Genomic DNA, 11616 nt, shown 5'->3' on the forward strand with positions numbered 1-11616 from the left:
TCCTCCAAGCAGATACTAATTTTCTTAGAAAAATATCAATGAGACCTACCCCATTGAGTCTCTTGGATTGCGTAACTAAGAGACCCAGCTCCAAGACTTGACTGTATATTTGTGGGTGAAACGCGGCAGCCAATTGCGCACAGCAGTGTCCCACAAACAGTCGTGGACTGAATTGAGCAATTTATTATTTTTTTCTTGAGGGATTATTATTAGACCTAAGAAGCATCCTTCCCATTCCAGTCCTATAATGGATTCCCTGTCGCCGTCTTTGTCCTGTTCATATATAAGAATCTTATTTAACTTCATTCTGTTTAGCATTCGGTTGTTGTCACAGAATTGAATGTGCTCTTTAAATATACTATTAAATACGCTCCAAAACTCTACCCCGAGTGATGGCCACTATACCAATGTAAGTTGTTTTTGGCATCATTCAAGTAGACAGTTTGGTGTATTTCTTTTGACAGTGCCTTACGGTTTAATTCCTCTGGCAGCAATAATGTGAGAGAAGCGGTGTTGTTTCCTAGAAACCACTCACACGAAAACCTGTTCTGGGCTCAGTTTGGGTACCAGACTAGCAATACTAGAGCTACCAATTCCAAAGATCATATGACAAGAAAATAATTCATGGACATTTTAAAATTGGTTTTGTTCAGTTGCACAATCTCTGACAAAATCCAAAACTCAAACAGATTATTAAAACTTCTAAATAATGTATAATATAATAATCCTTGCATTTGATATAGTGCCTTATCACATCATTGAGACATCTCAAAACGCTTCACAGAATATATTGCGACAATATAATTCAATATAATTCAACAATGCAATCCTGAACTCAGCATCCAGTTCTAGCAAACAAAATAATTCACCAGGAAGCACACTTGCTTCTAATTCCTATCCAGTGACCCCTACTGGTAAGTGGGAGGGATCTGGGACTTATCTGCAATGCCACCAAGGTTGAATAGCCTTCCAACATGCAAAGAAAGGCCACTTGTACAAGGTACACTCAGTCCCATATGACAGCGAGAGCTAGAGCACCTGACGAGAACTCTGGACGAGATAGGAAATACCGCAGATAAGCAAAAGACTGATGCAAAGCAAATTAGTTGTAAGGATAGGATCAAGTTTAGGTCAATACCTTACAATCATATATTAAAAATGGTCAAAGTACCAGAGGGTGGCTAATACCCAGTATGATAAAGAGGGGATATAGGCTACAATATCGGCAAAGAAATCATCAAACTGTATGCATGCATACAAAGATTTAGTCGCTTTGTACATTTAAATGGTGCATGTGTGGAACTTCATGCATCCACGCAACTGGATAATTTTCTGCTGATGCTATAAGGATAAGTATTTAACAGTGTACATTATAGGATTAGATTAGAGCCAGAGGAGGTCAAAGTTACAGAGTCAGCGAAAGAGAAAATTATAGTCAGAGAGAGAGCGACAGAGTGAAAGGATTGGCACAGTGTGGCATTAAAGTGACACGATAACTAGTGATGGAACTTTGTTTTTGGCACTGTAGCCAATTTGCATCTTGCATGATGGCCAATTATCTGCAATATCTCCTTGTCCACATTAGTTTGTGGAGTCCTGTAGCTCAGTGGTTAGAGCACTCGCTTTGCAAGTGAGAGACCTGAGTTCAATTCCAGGCAGAGGGCGAAACCTTGGGCAAGTTTCCTTACTCCACACAGAGCCTAATAATAATCCCTCCAAAACAAAACAATAATAAATTGGTCATTTTCAATCTACGACTGTTGGTGGGACATTGTTGTGCGCAATTGGCTGCCGCGTTCGCCCACAAATATACAGTCAATTCACTTGCAGTGTATTCTATGAAGCGCTTTGGGACGTCCTCCCGACGTGAAAAGCGCTATATCAAATGCAAGGATTATTATTATTTCACATAATCGGTTCTTAGATAAAAAGATGAAAACAATTAAAATGACTGGTGGCCGTGCAACATTTTCTGTAATAATAATCCTTGCATTTGATATAGCGCCTTATCATGTCTTCGAGACGTCTCAAAATATATACTGTAAATCTGGATGGACTGTATTTTTGTGGGCGAAACACGGCAGCCAATTGCATACAGCAGCGTCCTACAAACTGCTGAACATTTACAAAACAAATTAGCATACGTTACGGTGATGAAGGAGAAAGCCCAGGAGTAAGTGATTTTGTAAATGTTTTGCTGAATTGTACTGCAAGACTGAGGACATTTGATATTGGCTCTTTTTAAGCCTTTCAGGAAAATCAACCCAGCCAGAACAAGATAAAGAATAAGATCTAGCTGTACAACAACAACAAGATTGCATTTATAGAGCGCCTTTCACGTTGGGAGGACATCCCAAGGCGCTGGACAGTTGGGTCGGGATCCAAGCATTGGGGGCAAATGGTCAGGGTGAGGTGAGGGAAGGGAGGGAGCGAGGAGGGGGTAGAGAGTCGAGAGGGGAGCTGAAGGCTCGGTCAAAGAGAAAGGTCTTGAGACCGGCCTTGAAGGAGGAAAGGGAGGAAGCGGCGAAGGCACTGGGGAATAGAGTTCCAGAGCCTCGGGGCTGAGAGGCCGAAGGCCCGGCCACCGATGGTAAGGCAGTTAGGGCGGGGGATGTGGAGCAGACCGGAGCCAGAGGAACGGAGGGTACGGGCAGGTAGGTAGGGGGATAGTAGATCGGAGAGGTAGGAGGGAGCGAGGCCGTAAATGGCCTTGTAAGTGGGGATGAGGATCTTGAATTCGATCCTCTGGGGGATAGGGAGCCAGTGGAGGAGAGCGAGGGTGGGAGTGATGTGGTCCCGAAGCCTGGTGCGGGACAGTACACGAGTTGCAGAGTTCTGAATGACCTGCAGTGTGGAGGGAGGTGCCGGGAAGGCCGGCGAGGAGAGAGTTCCCATAGTCCAGCCTTGAGGGGATAAAGGCGTGGACCAGAGTTTCAGCCGCGTGAGGGGTGAGGTAGTGCCGTAGTCTGACGATGTTTCGGAGGTGATGGAAGGCGGTGCCAGTTGTGGCGCGGATGTGGGGAAGAAAGGACAGCTCAGGGTCGAACAAAACGCCGAGGTTCCTGACGGCTTTGAGAGGTGGAGAGTGCAGCCTTGGATGCTGATGGTGTCAGCGCCTGAGGTGCGGAGGCGCTGACGTGAGCCAATCAGGAGGGCCTCGGTTTTGCACACATTGAGCTGAAGAAAGTGGTCTCTTTACAAACCAGTTATAGCACCTCAATGATGACTAAACTTAAACTCCAAGTGACAATCAATATAAAAAGAATGAGATTACATCACATAATAAAATAAGGTGGTATCCTTCTCATCTACTTCTTGGCATCTCCTTCACACAGGACTTTTCCAAGTTAATATAATCACATTCTAGTTGTCACTACGTCTAACCATCTTTGTCTCTCCTACAATCTTGTGTAGAAACATTTCCTCATTTTAAATTCTACTTCCTGACAGTGACTCTTTTTAATTTAGACAGTATCTACTGATTATTGCATCATGAATACCTTTACATATCCACATCCACCAAAATGACATTCACACACATACAAACTTTTCTACTGATTTCTACCAAAACTGACAATACTCCTATTATGACAAAACAAATTTTATGAACTCAACAATGTCCTTTGCTTTTGTATTCTATGTCTGGAGATACAAAACCAAAGATTGCATTCGTCTTTTTATGGCCTTTTAATGCCACTTTTAATGACCTGTGTATCTCTACACCATGGTGCCTTTGCTCCTCTACTGCATTTAAAATAAGGAAGTAACTTTCCTGTAACAACTTAAATAACTGTCTAAAACTTTGGTAAGTCTAGTCCACATCATTCAAAAAGCTAACCCTAACAGGTTGGGTCCTAGCTAGAAAGATGACAGGAATTCAGCCCCTTGAGCTATCCCACCTTCTATTAGATCAGATTTATACCTCAACTCCAATTATCCACTTTTTCTCCATATCCCTTGATACCTTTACCTGACAACGATCTAGTCAAGCAGCAGACAGCTTTCCAGACAGTACATTCAACAGTAAGGTATCAGCTAAACTCCAGCAGTGCCTCAACACACACTCTGAATTCCCCAAGCCTCAGCTCTTTGACAACCTGGGCCTAGTACTGTCTGGAATTAGGGAAGCAGGTGTGGACTTCCAGGAAGAGACTATGTATTCTATTCCAGTTACAGGGGAATTGCAATTTGCAGGTGGCATATGTATATATTACATATAATATATAATACATATATTATATAATATATACTACATCTATTTTATATATATATAAATAAATTATATATAATATGGAACTTAGCTTGGTTTGGATACTCTTAATCAGAGTGATGGGTTTCCACACATCAGAAACCTAGATGACCCCCAAAAAATCATTAGAATAGTTATGAAAAGACAGAATTCAGAGATTTAATCTCCAGGTGATGAGTTATTGACTGTAAATAGGAAAAAGTGGTCAAATTTTACTTTTTGTAAAATCATTCTCCATACATGAACAATTAACATGCTACATCTACTTTTTTTTGGGGGGGGTGAGTGAAAAAGAGGAAGGATTCTTCTCTCTCCTGAATGAAATGCATCACATTAATCAGGATCCCTGATTTGTTTCCTCTCTACAATAGCCAAGGGTGATTGTCATATTTCTTATATTGCCCTGTTGAAATCAGCTAACTGATCACATACTAGGGATCGTACCCGGAACTTTCTGGGTAGTAGGGCTCATTGCACAGGCAGTAGCACAGGGGAGACCAAGAATATTCTTTTAAAAAGTGTGAATGTGCTGATCACTAACACTAGCAAACTCTTCATTCGGGGCTTACAATGGGATTTCTAAATGTAAGAGCGAAACAAAACAATTCACCAATGTTGAGCTGTAAGCTATGCCCCAGGATAATTATCAAAGCTTCACGCACTCTGTGCACCAGCAACACAGTCAAGAGTGTAAATAAACACAAATCAACAAAGTACATCTTGTCTGTTTCTTTACCATACTCCAACCAATATTTCTCCAAATATTGAGTGTTCACTTTCTTCCTCATTACTGTTCACAATGGTGGTTGTGAAAGTGATGGTTATTCTGTTACTTGTAATGCACATAACTATTATAACTCAGTGAAGTGAATAAGCCCATTGATTTAAATAATAATCCTTGCATTGATATAGCGCCTTATCACGTTGTTGAGATGTTTTAAGCACTTCAAGCACTTCACCGAATATACTATAAATAATAATAATAATAATAATCCTTGCATTTGATATAGCGCTTTTCACGTCGGGAGGACGTCCCAAAGCGCTTCACAGAACACACTGTAAAGTGAATTGACTGTATATTTGTGGGCGAACGCGGCAGCCAATTGCGCACAGCAATGTCCCACAAACAGTTGTAGATTGAAAATGACCAATTTAATTATTGTTTTTTTTTTGAGGATTATTATTAGGCTCTGTGTGGAGTAAGGAAACTTGCCCAAGGTTTCGCCCTCTGCCTGGAATTGAAATCAGGTCTCTCACTTGCAAAGCGAGTGCTCTAACCACTGAGCTACAGGACTCCACGAGTAAAGTAAATTGATTATATTTTGTGGGCGAAATACATTCATTAATGTTACTAAACATTCACCTACAAAAATAGACAGTCACTACACTTCACAATAAAGTCATATTAGGCATTTTAAGATGTTGACGACATAATAAGGCACAGTATCAAATGCAAGGATTATTCTTATTATTGCTAGTATTAATACAGTCATACAGTACAGAAGGAGGCCATTCGGCCCATTGTGTTTGTGCCGGCTCTTTGAAAAAAGCTATTTGGTAACCACCAACTTCAATTCACAACAATTACTGCTTTGCAGGCCCACTAACAACAAACATGCTGAGTGTGACCAGTTTCATTTTGTTGCAGTCAGGCCAAAATATTATAAACAAAAAATAATCCTTGCCTTCAATAGATTGCCATATCACTTCGTTGAGACCTCAAAGCACTTCACAGAATATAATGTAAAATGAATTGACTGTATATATGTTGTGGACGAAATCCAGCAGCCAATTGCGTACAGCAGCGCCCCACAAATAGTCGTGGATTAAGTGACCAAATTATTATTATTATTTATTTTAAAGGGATTAAAATTTATGTTGCTGTGCACAATTGGTAGACATGTTTCACCCAGGAAATACAGTCACTCCACTTTACAATAATAATCCTTGCATTTGATATAGCTCTTTTCACGTCTTCTAGATGTCTCAAAGCGCTGCACAGAATATACTGTAAAGTGAAATTACTGTATATTTGTGGGCGAAATGCGGCAGCAAAATTGCGCACAGCAACGTCCCACAAACAGTCATGGATTGAAGTGACCAATTTATTATTGTTTTTTTTCTTGAAGGATTATTATCAGGTGTGTGGAGTAAGGAGACTTGCCCAAGGTTTCGCCCTGAACTGCCGGGAATCGAACCCAGGGCTCTCGCTTGAGAGGCGAGTGCTCTAACCACTGAGCTATATTCTGTGAAGCGTTTTTAGTCGTCTCAACGACAAGATAAAGTGCTATATCAAATGCAAGGATTATTAAGGATTATTATTAAAATATCTTAACATAGAAAATTCTCCTCTAATGCCATCTTAGTTTCCACACTCCAAAGCTCTAATGCTGACTCCATGAGGCAATTAATACAACAATCTGGTTTATTCAGCTTATTGAGACCCCATCAGAGCTCACTCTTGTCAAGCTTTCCCAATCTCTTACTTTGCCACTAAATTGAATGGCACAGTGGTATGGCAAACCGACTGTGTGCAGAATAACACTGGACTCAATATGATAAACTGTTTACAATAACTTACCATTACACACCTCACCTAATTGCAGTGAAAATATATACCTCCAGCATGTTTAATATTTAGCCTTCTTATATTTACAAAAACTTTTTAATCAGTTTATAAAAGCCACTTTTTTTGGATACCAAGTTATAGAATTTGAAGCCAATTTAACAATAATAGTCCTTGCGTTTAATATAGAACCGTATCATGCCTCAAAGCGCTTCACATAATAATAATAATTCTTGCGTTTGATATCACGTTTCATATCGTTGAGACGTCTCGATGCGCTTCACAGAATATACTGTAAAGTGAATTGACTATGTATTTTGTGGGGAAACTCAAGTCAACTGCACACAGCAGTGTCCTTCAAACAATTGTGGACTGAGTGACCACATTATATTATTACTCCCGGAAAAGCGATCCTCCAATCAACTAATAACTGGATTCCTACTTACTCCTAAGTAAACAGATGCGTGTTGATTCAGGAAACTTGCCCAACGTTTCGTCCTACCCTGGAATCGAATCCAACCACTAATATGTAGGACTTCTAAATATACAGTCAATCCACTTTACAATATATTCTACGACATGATAAGACCTATATCAATTGCAAGGATTATTATTACTTGTATTATTTGAGAACATTATGCGCTCCCTTCCACTTTCACAAAGCATTTGTTCACCGATCAACCCAACATGATATGGCAAGAAATCCAATTCTACCCATTTTCAACCACATTAAAATCACTTTGGCAAAAAACAGCCAACTTGGGGAGTGCCAGAAGAGTACCAACACCAGTTGAACTCTCGCCCAAAATTCTAGATCATTCAAACGTACAAAAAGGCACCCATTTAAATTCAGAGGTAGTCTGGGATGCAAATGCACCAATACAAAATCAAACAAAAACAATTCCAAATGTATAGCATTGCCGACCCAATGTAAATGACTGATATCAAACAGCCAAAATACCTTGTTGAGATTTTTCTAAAACGCTAGAATTTATGATCAGCTTCAAGAATAGCAAACATGATAAATACTGTGTTACAACCATAACCCAAGTATTGGTTGGCACAAATTAAACTAACAATTGCTTTTCAATTCTCAGATCTTACTACAACACCTGCTGTTTCACGGCTTACAACAACAACATCATGCATTCATATAGCACCCTTCACGCAGGCCAGCGTCCCAGACTGCTTAAAGGGTTGACAAGAAGTCTGCTCCATGCCACGACTAATGCCCTTTTGTAGGCAGTGTCTAGAAAGTGAACAAGACCAGTCTGGGACAAGGCTAGAAGTTCCATTTTCAATTTCATTCCCCGTGGGTAAGCATCTGGCTGTGCTTTTCCTTTGATGCCACAACCCAGATGAAAAACTGATACATGTGTGGAAAAAGCAGGTGCATATCAATATCCTATTACTCCATGATACACTGAAGCAACACATTACATCACTACATCATCCCTGATTTGGAGTCCTGTAGCTCAGTGATTAGAGCACTCACTTTGCAAGTGAGAGACCCGAGTTCAATTCCAGGCAGAGGGCGAAACCTTGGGCAAGTTTCCTTACTCCACACACCTAATAATAATCCCTCCAAAACCAAAAACAATAATAAATTGGTCATTTTCAACCTACGACTGTTTGGGACATTGCTGTGCGCAATTGGCTGCCGCGTTCGCCCACAAATATACAGTCATTCACTTTACAGTATATTCTGTGAAGCGCTTTGAGACGCCTAGAAGACATGAAAAGCGCTATATCAAATGCAAGAATTATTATTATTTACAATCTAATATACTTTCATATAAATTCACTCATAACATATACATTCATAGATGTCAACCATACCTCCTCGCACAAATGTTACATCTTCACAAATCGATAAGAATATTTTCAATAATTTGGACAAAAAATAATAGGAATAATAATTTGGTCACTCAATCTACAACTGGTTGTGGGATATTAGCTGTGCGCAATTGGCTGCCGCGTTACACCCACAAAAAATACAGTCAATTCACTTTACAGTGTGTTCTGTGAAGTGCTTTGGGACGTCCTCCCGACGTGAAAAGCGCTATATCAAATGCAAGGATTATTATTATTATTATAGAAGTATACAGTCAATTCACTTTACAATATATTCTGTGAGGTGCTTTGAGCCATCTCGAAGATGTGATAAAGTGCTACATTAAAATGCAAGGATTATTATTGTTATAACGCTGTTCATCATATGCAACTGGCTCAGCACAATCTTTACATTTTACTCAAAAAAGCATATGCTAAAGAAGCCAATAAGTTTATTCAATTTCAAGATGCATTTTAACATCTAATTTTGTTCATCAGACTAAAGTTCGATCAGAATACATGGACCTTAACCAAAGTCAAACACAAATGAAGATAAACTGTAACAAAAATAAAATTATAATTTGGTCACTGATTCCATGATTGTTTGTGGGACACTGCTGTGCGTAATTGGGTGCCACATTTCACCCACAAAATATACAGTCAATTCACTTTACAGTATATTTTGCGAAGCGCTTTTGAGATGTGTCAACCACATGATAAGGCGCTATATCAAATGCAAGGATTATTATATCCAATTCTGCTTCATCAGACTACAGCTCTATCGGAATACATGGATCTTAACCAAAGTCAAACACAGATGAAGATAAACTGTAACAAAGGGGGCAATAGTACAATCATTTAAATATCCAAGCTCAAACTGAAAGCACTCTGATCCCAGAAGTGCAAGAGAAGAACAACAAGATTTCATTTATAGAGCGCTTTTCACGTCGGGAAGACGTCCCAAGGCGCTGGACAGTTGGGTCAGGACCCGAGCATTGGGGGGAAATGGTCAGGGTGAGGGGAGGGAGGGAGCGAGGAAGGGGTAGAGAGTCGAGAGGGGAGCTGAAGGCACGGTCAAAGAGAAAGGTCTTGAGACCGGCCTTCAAGGAGGAAAGGGAGGAAGCGGCGAAGGCACTGGGGGATGGAGTTCCAGAGCCTCGGGGCTGAGAGGCTGAAGGCCACCGATGGTAGGGCGGTTGGGGCGGGGGATGTGGAGCAGACCGGAGCCAGAGGAACGGAGGGTACGGGCAGGTAAGTAGCAGACCGGAGCCAGAAAGCCTTAGTTTTGGTAACAGTCTGCAGTGCATGTTGATGCACACCCAAATCGAGAGCAATACCACGGCCATCTCATGTGAACACAATATTAAAGTCCCTTTTTTTAAAAAAAATGGCTTCCTCCTAACACCATTAAATAATCACTGAACAGGAGCATCCACTTATTCCTGTCACATTAGTACATTTAGGGCATGGGTTGCCTTACCCCTGCCGCCGGTGGTATTATGGATAATAAAGGAGGAAGAGAGAGAGAGAGAGAGAAGCCATTAAGACCTTCTAGTCCGCAGAGAGAGAAAGCGCACTGGTACTAAAAATATGATCAACTGCATTAATCGGCATCTCAGCCAAGCAAACACACCAACCACATCTTTTTTGCAACGCTCGTGATCACCTTGGCTCTGGAGGTAAAAGGCGACATAGCTTTTTTTAAAAAATAAATTAGATGCAAACAAATAACTTCCCCCCCCCCCCCCAAAAAAAAAAACACTCGAAATACTGTACAGGGGTTGTTTGATACCTGCAAATCCGTCTTCAGCCCGGAGTGGGGGACGGACGGACTGACTGACTGACTGACGGACGGACCCGCGCGCCACGGCACCAACGGACGGTCGGCCCCGTCGGGTTGGGCGGTTTTCGCGCCCAATCGCTCGGGTTTCACGCGCGAATCGGGCGGGTTTTTTTTCTCTCTCTCTCACTCTCTCGTTGGATGGCGCGAGGCGGGCGCCAACGGTCGCCGAGGGGGGGTTGGCGGGTTTTCACGCCCAATGGGGCGGGATTTTTTTTTGTGGGGGGGGGGGGTGGGGAGTGCCCCAATTTTTTTTAAGAATTATATTTTTTTATTTTAAATATTTTTCATTTGGGGTTTTTTTTTTCTTGGCCCCCCCCCAAAAAAAAAAAATTTCTGAGGCGATTTCCCCTCCCCTCTCCCCCCCCCCCAAAAAAAAAAAACCCACCCACACATCGTCTAAATTACTAAAAAAAAACATGAAATATTGGACTTCGGGCCTCGAAACTATTTTAATTTCCGGCAAAAATGGCTGAATAATTTCCGGCAAAATCCCTGGGGTGGGGGTGGGGGCGCGGAGAAGAGGAGCCCGTCTACCGCTTCCCCTCGTCCCGTCAGGGTACCAGTCAATCCTGGCTCGAGCCCCCCCCCCCTCCCCCCCCAATTATCGGGACGCTACACCGCGTAGGGGGGAAGGTGACCTGGGGACGGGGAAAGAGTCGGGAAGGGTGAGGGGGTTGGGGTGGGGGTTGGGTGGGGGCGTGAGGCGAAGGGGGCACGGACGGAGGAGACCGGTACCGGTAGAGGGGAGGCGGTGGTTCGTGCTGAGGGGCGGTGGGGGGGGGTTAGAGAGATGGTGAGGGGTGGGGGAGGTTAGAGAGATGGTGGGGAGGGGAGGTTAGAGAGATGGTGAGGGGTGGGGGCGGTTAGAGAGATGGTGAGGGGTGGAGGTTAGAGAGATGGTGGGGAGGGGGAGGTTAGAGAGATGGTGGGGAGGGGGAGGTTAGAGAGATGGTGAGGGTGGGAGGTTAGATGGTGAGGGGTGGGCAGGTTAGAGAGATGGTGGGGTGGGGGGAGGTTAGAGAGATGGTGAGGGTGGGGGGGCGGTTAGAGAGATGGTGAGGGGTGGGAGGTTAGATGGTGAGGGTGGGCAGGTTAGAGAGATGGTGAGGGGTGGGAGGTTAGATG

The 11616-nt window shown here is 42.4% G+C and overlaps 1 protein-coding gene across 6 annotated transcripts in view; it reads right to left on the reverse strand.

The window, feature by feature from the left end:
- The window catches only part of herc2 (HECT and RLD domain containing E3 ubiquitin protein ligase 2), a 133342-nt gene that overhangs the window by 121615 nt on the left and 111 nt on the right, over window positions 1-11616 (reverse strand). For all 6 annotated transcript variants that reach the window (XM_042334465.1, XM_042334462.1, XM_042334464.1 and 3 more), the window contains exon 2: window positions 10441-10460. In XM_042334465.1, coding sequence (XP_042190399.1) covers window positions 10441-10460 — 20 coding nt within the window. The remainder of the gene's footprint in view (window positions 1-10440; window positions 10461-11616) is intronic.

Source organism: Callorhinchus milii, unplaced genomic scaffold (assembly GCF_018977255.1).
Source record: "Callorhinchus milii isolate IMCB2004 unplaced genomic scaffold, IMCB_Cmil_1.0 Scaffold4, whole genome shotgun sequence".
Taxonomy (NCBI): Eukaryota; Metazoa; Chordata; class Chondrichthyes; order Chimaeriformes; family Callorhinchidae; genus Callorhinchus; species Callorhinchus milii.